Raw genomic sequence first — 17,554 nt, 5'->3', positions numbered from 1 at the left:
AGACTCCCAAGAATAGTCAAACTCAGGTAAATTTAGTAAACTAAGTTTGGCTGGTAATGGTATGACCTCGCTATTCCATTTAAATTTACCAGAATTTTTTCCCACAGCTCTTCTGTTGGTGACTGTCCCAAGGAACATTTCTTATGCAACAAGCTGCTCTTGGCCCGGTTTATCGCTTTAAGATTCAAACTAATCAGGACAAACGTTTCCTTGGGACTTTTCTTGACTCCCATTCCCTCCCACAATAAAAAGTTCGTCCTTTTGACACTGATCCCAGGGAGTTTCGTGCCAATCGTAAACTCAACTCGAGCAAGTTTTCTTTTTCTGCGATATAACACAAATGTAAACAGTTGGCACATTGCTCCAGTAGATCTGAAGGCTATGCCATCCTTGGAGGCACATTTATTGAACCGTTAAACTATTTTGCACAAAATAGCCATCTTAAGATTTTAATCAGGTGTTTTGGGGGCTACGAGAGGACCACGTAGCAAAAAAAGACATAAGATTTGGCTGGATGTCCTTCTGTTGCTTTCGACCTTAAACGGATAACAAGGACTGTCAATTTCCAATCAGTTGAATCGCCTGCAAAGTTTCTATGGCCACCCCTTCCTTACAAAGTGGCCGTAAGGAAGATCAACAACGAAAAACATTCTAGTTTATGGCCTTTTGCTACAGGCAAAGCTAGAGCGTTGCCTCCAACAAGACCGGCATGCCATCAGTGACAGTGAGTATTTGGAACTAAAGAAGAAAAATGAATGTAAAGTACCAAAATAGAATGACATTTATAGCCTATGAAAAAGGAATATAAAAACCTGGATGTCTGGATGATACTATCTTAATTGCTGGTCCCACAATCGTAGAAAGACCCGTAAATAAGAGTTTCTTTATCCTCGTTTGGTCAGTATAGAAAATTATACTTTGGGATGCAACTCCAAGTCAAATATATATATATATATATATATATATATATATATATATATATATATATATATATATATATATATATATATATATATATATATATATATATATATATATATAAATGCATATTAACGAATTTTGATGCGTTTTAATGTTTTCTTTGTATAACCTGCCCGGAAAAAAAAACCCGGAACAGAAATCCTGGATACGTCATATCAAATAATGAATGTTTTCATACACTCGCATAAATTGTTATGCAAACAAATTTGCCTTGTCTGAATCACTTAATATAAAATGTGTCATTCTTCATGTCCTTCAGATCAATCATTGAAGGGGACCTCATCCTATCCGTATTATATTTGAGGCCCTACCCCCTTTTCCCTGTACTTTTTATGCAAGCATCCCTGTATCTTATCGGGCCCCCCTTCAAGACTGCATCTGTTCTACTTCTATGCTTCAGTTCCTTCCTCAAAACATCCGGTTTTCAAGAAGTATTTTACTGTCTAACTTCATCCTCTTCATACAGTTTTTAACATTTAAATAAAAAATTAGCCAAAGAAAATACGAGATTAGCGAGGACTGTAGGACTGTTGAATGTACCGAATGCCGCTCCTAAAAAAAAAAAAAAAAAAAAAAAAAAAAAAAAAAAAAAAAAAAAAAAAAAAAAAAAAAACATTTGGCACTAAGGCACTATCGTGGTCGGTGAGACGTTGACAGCTGTAGATTTTGCAACGCAAAATTAGATGGCTTATCCTCGTGTAACAACTTGTTTCAACTCCCATTAGTTTCTCACTCTATTTGGTGTTGACAAACATGTTTCTTGAACAATTGTTTGTAATTTTCTTTTCCTATCATGTGCCACTCTCGAACCCCCCCCCCCTTTTATGAATTACTGGCCATATGTAAGAGATCAGGTTCACTTGTTCTAAAATATTTTGGGGCAGAACCTATAACGAAAGACATCTTGAAGAACGGTAATTGAAAAATAAATAAAACGAATTCGTATTCCATAATATGAAGGTTAAACATCAGAGAAAGAGATAGTTCACTTGTTGAATCAAAAACTCGTTTTTTTTACCAGCTTAAAATCTCATAAAAATTTCATGACAACATTAGACGACAGGGATCCAGAGAGTTCCCTTTAAAGAACTTTGTTCTTTTTACTTGCTTAGAATTTAATGACAAGAATGACGACAATGACAACAACCTCAAGACAACATTAGACAGCAGGGATATAGAGACTTCACTCGTAAAAAAAATGACTCAAACGCTTTTTGCTCTTTTTAATTGTTTAAATTTTGTTGACGGCAATAACAACAATTTCATGACAACATTAGGCAGCAGAGCTATAGAAGTTTTACTTGTAAAAAAATGACTCAAAAACTTTTTGTTCCTTTTACTTCCTCGAAATATCATGACAACAATGACAAAAATTTCATGACAACATTAGACAACAGACATAAAAAGAATTCACTTATAAGAAAATGACGGAAGAGTTTTGCTGTTTTGCTTAAAATATCATGACAACAATGACAACACTTTCACCACAACACTAGACAGCCGCGATACAGAGAGTTTAATTGCAAAAAAGTGACTCAAGAGTATTTTGTTCTTTTCACTTGCTTAAAGTTTCATAGAAAAGATAGCAACATCAGGGAAAAGGTGGGGTTACTTGGATGCCCGTTTTGATATGCGCTTAAGGTACAATATGATTGACTTTGAAAATAAGCCAACAAAATACACCAATGGCATCAAAGCCCACTTTTTAACATCGATGTCTGGGACAGTAATCTCTCTGTTTCCCTTTTGTCGTAAAAATTGGTTTTCATATTTCAAAAAAAAAAAATTAATTTTATCTTCCACGTCAGTTTTGGTCTTTCCCTTCAAGTTAAGTTTATTAATTTTTTTTAGGAATAGACAGGAAACATTTCTAATATTAAACTGCTCTGTTGATTCCCGCCTCTGGTTGTCATCAATTAAATAGATTGTCTTGATAAGTCCTATTAACTTCTAACAAGATTTTTGTATTGAAGCACTAAACGATAATGGATCCTATCAGGGACTACGTTTACCATTATCTTGACAAAAATCAACGTGCGTTCAATGTGTTATTCGGTTGTTGTTTATTTTCCCAACCACTTCGTATAGAAAAGGTTATCCTGGAATTTGGGAAGATGGCTTATTCAATTCAAAGTTGGAAGTTTTAACGTTCTTTTTATGTTGAAAGTAATAGGTGGGCCGCCAGCCCTCCTTCTGTCCTCGTTTTTGCTACTGCCCCTCTTGAGCCCCTGAGGTATCCTATCAAAATTTTGAGACATCCCTTTTGTTCAAAATCCTTTTGTTCCGCCTTTACACCGACACTATGTCCTGGGTGTACTATCTAATACCACGAAGCTAAATTTCATAGCCAAGCGCTAATTTTGTCGCAGTTTGTTGTCCTAGAACTTGGGGAGAGGGTATATTCAATTGAGAGTTGGAAGTTTAATGTCAGCCCAGGAGGGCCGCCAGCCCTCCTTCTATCCCCGTTTTCGCTACTGGTCCCTCTGGAGCCCCTGAGATATACTATCAAAATTTTGAGACATACCTTTTGTTCAGAATTGAAAAATACAGTAAATGCGCCTTTGGGGATAACATGATGTCCCGCAGCCCCTGGGGCAAGGGCACCAAAAGCTGCAAATTGACAATTGATTAGCTGTTCGTTTTATAATGGGAAAAAGAGTGTATGTTTAAAATCAGGTGTCCGATTGACTTGACACTTTAAGAAACCGTTTCTTATGCCAAGAGAACCATACATTTGGCTAGGGGAGGGGGAAGGGTGTTAGGGCGCTTAAGAATGCTTCAAAAGTCGTTTCCTCCCTGGTCAATTTGAAATATAAGGCCTATGTCCTTGGACAAAGAGGAACCTAATGCACAAAAACAATTTGTCTGGGGTAAGGGCTATCAAAAGTGGATCCCCAAAGTATTTTTCAATCGGCTTGCAACTTCTGCGATTAAGCCCTTGAAGTAAGGGTACCCCAGTACAAAAAAAAACTCTGGTTTCCCCGAAAACAGTACTTGAGAAAGGGCCAAAAAGTGTCAAAACTTAAGACTGTGAGTCTCTAGACAAAAATGGCTTAATGTTCGAAACAATTTAGGGTACGAACATGAGCTCCTAAAATTTAAGCCCCAAATCAACCCACACATTTTTTTTTTCTGATCGGCTTAGAAATTGCACTCTTAGGTCCTTGGGCCATTGGGCCAAAAAAAAAAAAACAGCAAAGAAATAGCACGGGCTTCCCAATCATGGGACTGGGGAATGATCCAGCTAACTTCATTTCCTAATTGGACTGTAACATAAATCGGATTTCAGCCCCTAGTTTTTACAAACCCGTTCCTCCAACCAAATTGTTTTTGTTTTCTTTTTTGCATGAGGGTTCTTTGACCCAGGAACTTACGGTTATAAGTTTTAAGTCGTTCAGGGAGAGAAAAAAAAACTGTTTTTGCCTACCTTTTTCCGTGGGGGAACCAATGTTTTTTTCCATTTTTTTAATTGGGGCCTTTTGACACGAGGAATTGTTGATATAAGCTTTGAACCAATTACCACAAAAAGTTAAGACTATAAGTTTAAAACTGAGCAGGGATAAAATGCTTTTTGTGCCGTTCAGAGGTCCTCTAACGGCCTTCTCCCTCCTAATATAATTTTAAAATGAAATTGAAAAGAGATTACTGGTTCGCATAAAAATGGGACCTCAAAAGAGTTAAAAGACTTCTTCCCGGATATCCTTAAACTTCAAAACTTAACTCTCTGGCCAGGTGGACCTTCCTGTTTAAGAACGATTTGATGTTAGAGAATAATTAAATAAATAAATTTTTTTAACTGCAAGTAAGGAGCAACATTAAAACTTAAAAACGAACAGACTCCGTATATGAAAGGGGCTGTCCCCTCCTCAACGTGCCGCTCTTTACGCTAAAGTTTGACTCTTTCTGACAACTCTACTTTTTAAAACAATAAAAAACCTTAGCGTAAAGAGCGAGGCGTTGAAGAGGGGACAACCTCTTTTTCTAGAATAAGGCAAATTTTCTCAGGCTCGCAACTTTTGATGAGTAAAACTAAACTTGATGAAACTTGTATATTTAGAATCAGCATAACAATGCAATTCTTTTGATGTAACTATTATTATCAAAATTCAATTGTTTTGGGTTTCGGTTACTATTGAGCAGGGTCGCTCCTTACTACAGTTCGTTACCACGAACTGTGGTAACGAGAAACATTGACTAAAGAGAAACTTTTTGAAATATTATTATTATCTTTAAGTGCTAATGACACTCGAAGCTTTTAGAGGGATTGAGAGGGTTGCAGCATACTCTTATTTTTATACCCTGGTTAACCTTGTAATACTATTCTGTCGTTGTTTTGTTGTTGATGGTATAACAAAAAAAAACACCTCTTTATACAAAATTCAAATTAATTTCTGTGTGTTTTGGGTTGCATTTATTCATTCATTTAACTTTAAATTCGTTTAAAGTTTGAACTATTTTGACTTTATTTTCTGCTCTTTTTTAGTTTTGATATGGCTCTTTACTTTGGAAAGCGTTTCTTTTTTTTTAGTTAATTAAAGAGTAAAATGGCGCTCGTAATGTATTCTCTTATGATAACCATACTATTCCTTACGTGTATGTCAGAAAGTAAATCCATATAACCAGGGGAGTAGTTCCATCAAAATACTAAGGGGGGGGGGCAAAGTTGGAGCCAGTTTTCCCAACTCAAGTAAAAATAACCACGTGTGAGATGAAAAAATGAGCCATGTAGTACCATAAGGCAAAGGTATACTAAAGAAAACTGATAGTTTTCTTAGATGCTTTAATTATGTAGACCTATCTTAGTTTGGAAAGATTTTTGAAGACAATAAATTTCACCTGGAGGGCGCAAACTGGGGTCTGGAGGCAGCTGCCTCCTCCCTCAAAGGAAATTACGGCCCTGCAAAACATGGTTGTATTTCTCGAGTGTTCTTATGACAATATTTTGAGGCTTTTCAAACAATTTTTCACCTGGTTGGTTCTTTTCTATGAAATTTTAAGGAAGTAATTAGAATGAAAAGTATTTAAGTCAGAGAGTCTTTACAAGCAAACTCTGTTTCTCTGTGGCTTTAAATTAATTTAAAAGATTCTTAATTTTGTTTGATAAGTTAACTTATCACTTTTCCTTTGTGTTAAGTTTATTAAATTCCTAATGGGATAGACGGGAAACGTATCTAATAGTTAACTACTTTTTTGATTCTTGGCTCTGGGTGTCATCAGTTAAATAGCCTGTCTTAATGAGTTCTATTTATTTTTAATAAGATTTTGTATTCAAATAGCACACGACGAAGGGTCCTATCAAATAGAAAAAGAGAGATTGCTGCCATATGCTTCCATGCTAAAAAGTATGCTTTATTTCTATTATTTTATGTTTATGACGTATTTTTGCAAGCCAACCACATGATTCCCTACCTCTGGATAGATAAATAGGCTCATTTTTTAAACTAATGGCTTCAAATTGTTTTTATATATTATGTTTTAAGCTTTAACATGACCTCATTTATGGTTGTAAGCTACGATGATTGACTGATATTCGCCATCTTCTATTTGAAGCTGTAGTTTTATGTCAACAACTGCATTTAATATTTTAAATATTAAGTAGGTAGATATTGCAATTTCCTTTCAAATGAGCCCTTAAAAAGCTCTCTATAGTGTTCCGGTTCCTTGTTAGCGGTGAAGAGAGAAAAACAAGAATAAAAACGAACACATCAGTGCTGCACATCCAAAAAAATAATTTTTCTAGTTCAAAATGGGAGAGTAAAAATTTCTGTGTGAGGTTTCTGACAATGGTGACTTTCTATGGTGCAGGTTTCATTTCGATCCAACACCTTTTTCGACTGTTTCTAGGCTATCTTTCGAAATTCTCAAAAATTTATTTTCGCTAAAACTTTCATCATTAAGATCAATTGAAATCATAGTGCCCATTCCTGAATCAGTTTCAAAAGGTAATTTTCTCGCACTCGATAGTTTTTTAAGCGTTTTTCAATTTTTTTTTACTATGGGCCGTGGTTCGTTCTTTACTAGGTTGCACAGCTATCACTTCAACCATCATAGTTAACTTTTGAGACAGAATAACAAATGCTGAGTGATGAATCTAGACAAACAAGGAAATGCAATATCTTGAGAGACACATAGCTCCGCCTTTTTAAAATCGGATTGGTTCTTTTGTGGGGAATATTAAGTCAGTAAAAACAATGAGACGTTTTTAAGTCATAACATCACATGGCTCTTTGTTTCTCTATAGTCGTGTCATATGATTTTTGTTTCTTTTTTAGCTTTATTTGCTGCAGTTGAAAATGGACAAGTAGAAAGATGTCGAGTGATTGCTCAATCTTCAGATTGTGATATTAACAGGTAGGCTGATTTTTTGGCCCTAGGCAAGGTGGTCCTACATAAAGAACTCTAATTTTGATAATAGAAGAATTGTTAAAGAATAATCATAACAAAAAAGATAATAAAAAATAAAAATAAAAAGAACAATAAAATAATTGTAAATATAAAAAATAATAAACAAATTTTTTGAATAGTAGGTAAACTAAATAAGTTGTAAATAAAATAATAAAAGAAAAATAAAATAAAGAAACGATAAAAAGAATAATAAAATTGGTGAAAGAAGAACAATAAAGACGAAAAGGAGAAAAGAAGAAAAAGATTCTTATTTCCAAACGAATGATGTGGAGAGGCTTTTACATAATATTCTGTTACTTTCTGCGTGCAATGTGGTGTTGTATGTTGCTGCGAGTGCGGTTTGTTAACGATGCTTTTTGTTCTGAGCAGTGGTACTACCACATAGCGAAGTATTAGTTTTGTTTTTCCGAGAAATTTGATGTCAGTTGTATGCTTATTAGTTTTTTTTTTTTCCATGGGTGAATCATATCAAACTAGTTGTCTCGAAATATCGGGAGGAAGTTCTTTCAAACAAAAATTAAAAGTTCTAGTGCCCTTTGCAAATAACAAAAAATATCATACCACTGGAAAGTGTCGATTTCTGCCCTTTTTTTGCTGCAGACAAAATTTTAACCAAACGGAGCCAAAATGCTATCGAGCGAGAATTTTAGGATTGTCAATTGGTTTGGTATTATTGACAAGGCATAAACACAGACCACTAGTTTCAGATTTTACGAGAGCAAAGTGCCGATGTGTGCTGCAAAGCCGAAATTTTCCCCCAAACAGGGTCAAAATGCTATCGAGCGAAAATTCTGAGGCATCCGATTAAGTTAGAACTATTAAAAAGCTATCCCCAGAGGTATGCATTGTCCATGCACAATGATGGGCTATAATTTAGAACGTTTATACGTTATTTCTAATGGATATTCACTATTGCACACAAGCCATTAGGGAAGGATAGAAGGTCGATGTTTTTTTTGGGAGGGGGTCACTATACCCTCAAACGTAATGTTTAAGGATAAATTGTACAGTTTTTGCGAGAAGTCCTTTTGGTCAACGTTGTGAGTGGATCCGACCTCTAGTATCCTCATATTTTGAATAATATATTTGGATTAAGCATGTAATATGGATGCTAAGGGCACATTGGGTCCCCTACTATTACAGTAATATTTGTAGTGTGAAGTAGAAATTACATGTAGGCTACGTGATACGTGGCGGAGGAGATTTCCCATGGTAAATATTGAGTGCAATCAAAGTTGTAGGGCATCAAGGCTAGTTTTTATGTAAATCAATTTATGCTAATAAGATTTTCAGAAATTTTTTATTAGGCTATATTGTGTGTTAAAATAGTCCGATGGCTATTTTTGTAAGAAATATAATATCTTATCATCCCCTAAAAATGCAGACACCCTATTCTAAAAAATCGTCGTGGTATTTCCGACCCCTCTTTAAAAAATCTTAAGGGGTCATCTTTTTTTTGAGGCAATTTTCATTTCCGAAGAATAGCTATACAAAATTAAAATTTACCTTAAAGGCCATGGGCGTGCGGATAAAAGCTATCCTCCGCCGAACATCATATTACAAACGAACAAAAATTATTCTGCATGTGAGGGCTGCTTCTTCCTTCACCCCCTATCTTTGCCTCAAAGTTTTGCTATTCCTTAGCTGAGTGGAATTCTTCTGTATACGCAGGGGGCTTTCCCTCCTCCCTTTACCTTCCCTTCTTTACGCTTAAGTTTTATAGTGCTTTATTATTAGGTTTTAAATTAGGTTTATTATTAGGTTATTAAGTTTTAAATGGCAATCGTACTGCAGTCGATCCGCTCATCGCCCTGCCATAACATTTTTCTTTTAAAAAGGTGTCAGTTATGTGGAAATTTTGTATTGAGAGCAGTGATGAATAAATTATTTATTTTATTCATTTATTGGATTAATCTATATGTGCAAGAAATGTAGACAATGGGTAATTGTAAGTGTTTTATTTTCTAATTACCTTTTGAAGTATTTGAATAGAATGCCTTTCGATAAACTATTCCATCCTTGGGTCATTATGAGAATACTTTTTATCCCAATACATTTGCCCTCGTGTGAGCAGCCCTTCTTAAAGCATTGCGAGCAAAAATTCAACTTTACCGCAGAGAATGTAGGTTTGAGGGAGCAGCAGCCCACTTCATATTCGGAATCAGTTTTCTTCATTTTAGGCTTCAATGTTGCTCTTTACTTCCATTTGAAAAAAATGGAAGCAAAGCTTTTTTTTTAAATTTTACTTTAATGAATAGTAGAATTTCTTATGCTACAACTTCTTATTTCTGGTGAGTGGGGACCAGCTTAGTTTTTGTATTTTTATCACTCCCACTGCTTACATGAACATCATTTTCAAACATCATCCTATTCCCTATTAATGATACCGCCTTTGAAAGGATGTTTGTGTCTTTCTAAGACTTTCCCATAAGCCTTGCATATATAGTAAATTGTCTTGGCTGGATAGATAGGTCAATTAATTATCTGATGTCAATTTATTTTCTAGCCCTAATGCTTTAGGTTTGACCTTGTTGGATGTAGCCGTCTTGCTAAGAAATAACCAAATGGCGAAAATGCTTAGGAATGAATTTGGAGCACAGGAAGGAGTGAAATGTAAGTCAAATGAGTTTAAAGTTCTTTTTTTTATTTAAACGCAAATACGGAAGCCAAGGTAAAAATATTAAATCATAAGTGAATAAATAAATAAAAAACCCATGAATACACGATTTTATCTGTGAGTGCACTAAAAAGTAGAATAAAAGATGATCCAGCTCATAGAAAAACTGGTATTCTTCACTACCATTAAACATTTTAGACATAAAATTTTAATTTGCACTTTGCCATACAATATACAAAAGAGAATTGCCGCGAAAAAGATCTAAATCTGTCTTAAAAAGAAGATCTAAATTATGTGGCTCTCATCCTATCTGACCCCCCCCCCCCCCCTACCTAACTTGGAAATTATCCAAAATTACTAACCAATTTAAAGCCATCTTTAGCGGGAGACTGCTTCATCAAATTACACGTTACCCCAGGCTAAGTGGTTTTAAGTTGGCTTTTAAGGTTTGTATGGATAACTGAGAGGTCAGTCTTTATTCCCTCAAAAGAATCCTCCCATTCTTAAACGTAAACCACTTTTGAAATAAGAATGCCATTTATTAACAGAAGCCTCACTTGCTTATAGTTTAAAAGTAGTGATAATACAAAATGTATCTTAATGAGATTTAATATCTGGTTTCATTAAAACGTTTATATACAAGAGCAGATTTTATTGATGCGTCTCTTTCCTACTAAGCGCGAGGTGGTTCTGTTTGATTATTAAAATTGACATATTGTTCAAAGTTATTTTTAGAGAATTGTATCTTTAGCGCATTTTGCTCTTATGTCCGCGCAATCTTATACGAGGCATTGGGTAAAACTGAGCACAACAGCCTGTCCGTTTTCTCTTTGCGTGTGCAGTTCGTTTGCTTTGGATGGAGGTATCTATCCAATCACAACTGCTGCATTCATCCCTCCCGTACCTGTATTCAGAGGGAGAATCCCCACACGGAAAAATAGTCCCTTAAACGCTACACCATCTCTCGAGGAAATATTATCTGAACCTCTTCTAAAAGTAGCCCTTTGTGTGAATATTTTTCTCTTATTATCTACGTAGGTAATTGGCTATTGTTCGTAACACTCACCTACCAAAGCCATCCTACCAAGCGATTATTTCTCACTATACAGTTAGTTGGCTCCAATCCTTAGAAAAGAGTACACGATAGTGTTTCTTCTTTTATTCATGTGGGCCAACAAGCCCATCTGCCAGTTTTTAATATTTCTGACCTTGCAAAAAGGATAATATCATCAAAACTGCTTTTCCTGATTTCCATCCACTTTAAAGTTCCGTTGCCAATAGATACGAAATCTCGGGAAACAAATTTAAGGACGGAACTATGTAGAAAGGAAATTAATAGTTCTTTTGACTTCGACGTTGGGGTGTCAAAATTCTCGAGAAATACTTTTGAACTTTTGTACCATAGTTCATAAAGTGTGGTTTTACGCATTACGGCCATTTTTGTGTTTTCTGTCAGATTCTATCTGTTTTTGTGCAGCAAGTCCATTGATCACGATACTTCAACGGATGCATGAAATAAGCCCTTGGCAAGCACATCAGTTAAAAAATGGCTTTCTACCCAATCACCCTTCTGATTTTCCTGTTTACATTTTAGAGCATGGGATGAACAGATCTAATATGAACAGTTTTGTGTCGTTTTTGCTGAATCTGCTGTACCCGGCCCGTTCTAGATAAGAAAAAAACACAGTTCTAGTAATCCAGGATATAGGTGTGAAGACCATTTCATATGGTCTTCATGGTCTCTTTTCCGATACGGAATAAGCATTTCATATTCTATGATTTTCTACAATTTTGCGCTTTCCGGAGCACCAAAAGTTATAGAATTTAAATTTGTAGACAAGTTTGGAGTTGAACTTAACAAAGAAATAATCACAGCGAAGGCGAGGAAGTCATAGCGGGATTGCTAAAGAAAACAATTGTGCTTCAGTCATGATTTTCAGAAAAATGAATGATCATAGCATAATATTTAAATAGAAAAAAAGGGCCTAATGTATTTTGATAAGAAATCCTTAAAAAGTACGATGCGATAAAAAAGAATGAATGAGGAACAATTATCAGACAAAATAGTGTTACTACTATTGTGTTTTGTTACTACATTTACTGCTATTGCATTTACTACATTGACTACTAGTACTACTATATTTACTACTGCTACTACATTATTTACTACTATAGCGACTTGAACTTCGATCCCCCATCTCCAGGGGAGAGTCCAATAGCCACTTCAGTGTAGTAACTGTAAATTAAGGATGAATTGTTATGTTTGACGTTATAGTGTATCTATATATAACCCACATGGATTATTTTACCTATTTTATCTCATTTAATATATTTATCTATCCCTACCTTTTCAGAATCATATCGCTGCAGCTACTCTTTAATAGAAAATTATCAATATATTTATTTTATATTCATCTTATATAATGTATCACAGACAGCACAATAGCACCGCCTAAGTAAAGAGCCAAGCGGGCTAAATGTATTATTAGAATGTAATTTTTTTAATTACATATAACACACGGGAAAAGGCCTTTAGCTTTTTCTTCATTGGAATCTAGTAAAGAACAAACCAAAGCGAGTCAGACTGTCTTGTCTTTATTGGTTATGGTAATCTTCATCATTATGACAACTCTCCTAGATCAATGGCAATTTTAGGGGGAGGGTAGAGGAGGCAGTTGCTCTGGGTGCATAGATTTTTGGGGCACAAAGTTTTAAATAAATGATCTAACGGTTAAAATCATTGCCACCCCTGGTTCGATCCCTGGTTTCGGCCCGGTGCATGATATCTACACAGGACATATTTTTGTCTTGTGGTGGCGCAGTGGATTTGACCTTAGCTTGGTAATACGGGACCCAGAGATCGAATCACGCTGCAGGAATGCACTGCAGGGCCGACGCAGGGACCTTAGTAGTCAAGAAGCGTCGTTAATTCTTAAATAAATAAATAAATCATTGCCACATGAAAAAGGTTTCCTGTTGGGAGAGGAGGCCCTAGAAAAGAGAGAGAAATAGTTTTGTTGTTGTTTTATCGCAATACGGCTTCAAATATACTATCCATTGGCTATTATATATTAAAAGGAGACTGGCTGCTGTGTTTTTTATCATTTTTTTTTTTTGTAAAGTAGTTAATTAATAATAGCAAGAGCAAGGTGTGTTAGTGACGTTAATTAGGGAGACGAGGAAAATATCAACGTGACCGCTTCGAGAAGGCGTCACTGGAGTTGGAGTTTGGCTTTTTTTGTAAAGTAGTTTATTAATAATGGTAAGAGCAAGGTGTGTCAGTGACGTTAATTAGAGAGATTAACAAAATGTCAACGTCACCGCTTGGAGGAGAGAAGAAGAAGAAGCAATTCTTTGCAGTTAATTCCGTAAGAGAGTTTAAATAAATAAAAACTGCTACGTGGGGAACGAAAGACGTGTCATAAAAATAAAAGTACATAGGCAACAGAAACATTTTGCCAGACCAAAATCCCTTGCTGAATTTTTTCCAATTTTATTTGAAGTAACTTATATTTACTAATGGTATGTGGGATCTACTAGGATAGCAAGTTCATCATTTCTTTTTAATTTAAAAAACATAGCTGCGTAAAAAGCGTATAAATAAGCTTCATAACTAAGTCACTCGTATCAATCATCTAACGAAATAAGACCTGGATTTTGACTCCATTGAGGGCTCTCAATCCTTTAGGTGTTTTCCAAGGTCTTGAGACTTCGGTCCTGGGTGGGAGATTTCAGAAACATAGCAAATTACGCCCATGCACATCTTTGCAATCCATTCACAACCAGAAAGATACAGAATACATTTTGAACTTTTATCCCTTATTTACACCTAACATATAATAATAATAATTACAGTTTATCTCTGTACCCCTAAAACAAAAATGTAAAACAGTGGAGTAAAAAAAAAGAAAAAAACGAAAAAAGCACAGATTCAAGATCATGAATAGGCGGCAATCGACTTACGTTGTGATGTGACAGCATTTTGCTCGCTTCAGCAACTTTTCCAAAAACCAACGTTTATTCTAAATTTATGTAATATCTTCTTTACTGTACCAAGAGCCGTTGATGGCGCATATAGCGTGGATGGAAGTTTCAGCTGCCGGGTCTTTTTTTGTTGGAACAGGTAGCAAGCCGGTCAACAGGCCTTGCGGCAGTTGAAATCGTACCCCAGGCTCCGTGTTGCCAAGCTGAACATCATTCCAGTACTCTACCACAGGGTTGCTATAAATGGGTGGGTTATTATATTACATCACATATTACTATTAAGTATTATTACATGTTATGCATCTTATTACATTATATTATATTATTCAAGGCCCGATTTGAAAATTGCGTTCTTTTCCCCTCTTACTGTATTAGTTATATATTTATATACTTTATAGATTTTTTACTTCTGCTGATCTCATTTTAATATATTGATCACGTGTTTTAACTATTAACTATTTGATTAGTTGAAGTTGTCGGAGTAAATCCAATAGATCTAGTAAAAATCCCACGTATGAAAACATAACGCCATCTATTATTTGTAATGGCCTGTCTTTTCTTCATTAATGATTGCAATGTAATGAATGAACAAATGCTACCATCGGTCTTGACTAGATATTTTCTGAACTGAGCCACTCAATTAAATTCTGTTTGTCTAGTCTATAATCTTGTGGGACAAGGATTCATTTTCCTGGCTGGTACGCAAGGTGAGGTTGTCGTCTATGGAAATTTTATAGCTTTTGCGATTTTAACCTAATATTTTTCCATGTAATCTCCCTTTTCACACCCCCACCCCAGAAATAGATCTTTACGTGGCTGTCTTAATGAATTACTATTTTTATTATTTAGAATAAGTTAATTGACAATTTTAATCCAGTTTTATAATTATCTAATGAAGATATGAACAAAATAGAATCAAACTATCTCTGTTTTCAAGGGAAAGTTAAGTAATAGGAGTCGGTACCGTTTCTGTTTCTGTCTTTTTTTTTCACTGTTTCCTGTTCTGTTTCTGTTTTTTCTTAGAAAACGAAAAAAGCAGAAAACAGGTAGCCATTTTTTCATTACTGTTTGCCGTTTCTGTTTTCCTTAAAACCGATTTTTTTTTTGTTTTGCGTGTTTTGGTTGTGAATATAACCATATATCATTCTTGTAACTTTAATTGGATTTAGACACTTACCATGTATAGAGTCTGGATTCTTGATAACCTCGAATTAAAACAAAATCCAAGCATTCAGGGTGAGTTTCGTCAGTTCAGGAAATTGAAAACGATAATGATGATGATTGGGTTTTGGTTTTTGACATAGATAAGGTCATCAATGCCTACCATACCTTTGAAAATCAAAAATATGCACTGGATAAATCGTTGGAAAAACAAGAAGTTTTTGCCCAAACACCCTAACAATTAAAAGACACAAAGGTTCGGTGATATGTCTTTCATAATGACAAAAGACAAGCCAAGGTAAAAGAAGAAGTTTTTGTCCCACCACCTGAACAATAAAAAAAAACAATGGGTCGTCAATGCCTTCAGTACCTTTGAAAACCGAAGACCTGGACTAGATAAATCGTTGGAAGAAAAAGAAGTTTTTATCCCACTACCTGAACAATTAAAAGAAACAAAGGTTCGGTGAATAGCCTTTTATATTGACATAAGACAAGCTGAGGCAAAAGTTAAATATCTAATAAAAAAAATTGTAATTTTACAAAGGTGCTACTTCTAATTTAAGGTCCATTTGGACGTCATGACATCAAGAAAAGGCTCAAATTGTCTGCGTTTGAAAGACAAGCAACGGTGAGAATTTATATATAGAAGCCTGCCGCGTGCCAAGTGCCAAGTGTTCATTTTACCTCGCCTAGTCTTTCCTCATTATGAAATACATATCGTCGAACCTTTGTTTTAAAAAAAGATATGGTAGGCATTGATGACCTTATCCATGTCAAAATCCCAAACTTAATAATCATCGCCATCATTTTCAATCTTGATACGTTTTGATTCTCGCTGTCCAGGTTGATTTTCATTGACTTGCTCACATGTTCGGTGTTACATGTCTTCTAACCGTGCGTGTGCTTGCTTTACATTTTCATTTTTGACTTGCTAACATGCTTGATGTCGCATGTCTTCCAACCGCATGTCTTTGCTGTTCATTTTCATTTTTGACACTCCGCCGCTGTTCTCCTAACCGCGTGTGTATTTACTCTTCATTTTCATTTTTGACTTGCTCAAATGCTCGGTGTCGCATCTCTTCTGACCGTGCTCTTCATTTTCATTTTTGACATGCTGCCGCTTTTCTTCTATCCGTTTGTGTCTTGGGTCTCCATTTTCATTTTTGACTCGCTCACTTGCTCCGTGTCGTATGTCTTCTAACCATGTGTGTCTTTGCTCTTCATTTTCGTTTTTAACATACTCTAATTGTCGTTAGACAATTAGAATTAAATTATTTCTATTGATTCAGTATGTTCTAAATACATATTAAACATATTAAGTACATATTAATTAGTACAAATTGAAATATACTGCTGAGAGGCTATATACAAATCCGCTTCGATGAAAAAAAAAAAAATCGATTTGCAACAAAAAAAGCCTTCAGAAATTAAGAGAGAAAAAAAAGTATATGTAACAAAATCTAGCGAGGCTCTTGATTACATAACTAAACAATCTAATCAGGATATAACATCGAAAAATAATACCAAACCAAAGACATTATAGTGCTGTATGTTTTGCCTTTTGTTCATCTACTTTTTACTTTCAAGAACGTTGCTAATAGTCCTGTTGTATATGATTTTCGTTTCGGGAGGGGGGAGGGTTTACAAAAAAAACTCTAAAGAACGCAAATTTTTTTGTACCTGTGTTTTTGTTACTTTTATTCGAGTCGGAACAATTTGTTTATGGAGGAGGAGGGGGGGGGTAAACCAGGTAACCCCCACCTAGATATGGTCTTGCTATTGGTGTTTTAAAAGCCAATCCTCCACGAATATGACGTTCATAGAAACATGATTTCTAATCTATTGTCATTTTCGTTATTATTGTAGAATAACCGATGCTGCACCATCGTTAGCTAAATTATCTTCAATTTACAGTACTGTTTTGTAGCTCTTTCATCTTGTCCAAATGAATGTGACAACCGATCTAACCCTTTTTACGATCATTTTGTTTCTTATACCAAAAACTGACAACCCGTTTTTGCCATTATTCTTAAAAACCTTCGTACATTCTTAAATATTTCAGACAAAAATCGCCACGTAAAAAGCTTTGTAGGTTTTGGGAATTTTAAGTCTGTCAATAAGCTAAGAAATGCGTTATTTATCTCTTCTGCTTCTTTTTGATGATCGAAAAATCCCTTATATTTTTTTAAACGTTTCAGATAAAAATCGCCAGGATCTCCTTGATCATCTTGGACAAATGGAGTTGACAACCAATCAAAGTCTAGATGTGTTATCTAAATCAGTTCTAATTGGTCAAAACAATAATCAATTGGCTACTGGAAAAAATAATGAAAAGGAAATTTCCATCTGGAAAAGAAGAGCAAAAATGATACAACTTTTTAAAGAAGGCGTGGAAAAACTTCGTAA

At 35.1% G+C, this 17,554-nt stretch overlaps 1 protein-coding gene across 2 annotated transcripts in view; it reads left to right on the top strand.

Moving 5' to 3' along the window:
* LOC136026159 (ankyrin-repeat and fibronectin type III domain-containing 1-like) overlaps positions 1–17,554 on the top strand; it is a 254,211-nt gene that overhangs the window by 171,324 nt on the left and 65,333 nt on the right. For both annotated transcript variants that reach the window (XM_065702463.1, XM_065702464.1), the window contains 3 exons: positions 7,254–7,332; positions 9,893–9,999; positions 17,347–17,550. In XM_065702463.1, the coding sequence (XP_065558535.1) occupies positions 7,254–7,332; positions 9,893–9,999; positions 17,347–17,550 (390 nt within the window). The remainder of the gene's footprint in view (positions 1–7,253; positions 7,333–9,892; positions 10,000–17,346; positions 17,551–17,554) is intronic.

This window comes from Artemia franciscana, chromosome 4 (assembly GCF_032884065.1).
Source record: "Artemia franciscana chromosome 4, ASM3288406v1, whole genome shotgun sequence".
In the NCBI taxonomy this organism is placed as follows: Eukaryota; Metazoa; Arthropoda; class Branchiopoda; order Anostraca; family Artemiidae; genus Artemia; species Artemia franciscana.
The sequence above is the reverse complement of the archived record's forward strand: the minus strand, read 5'-3'. Positions and strand labels throughout refer to the sequence as shown.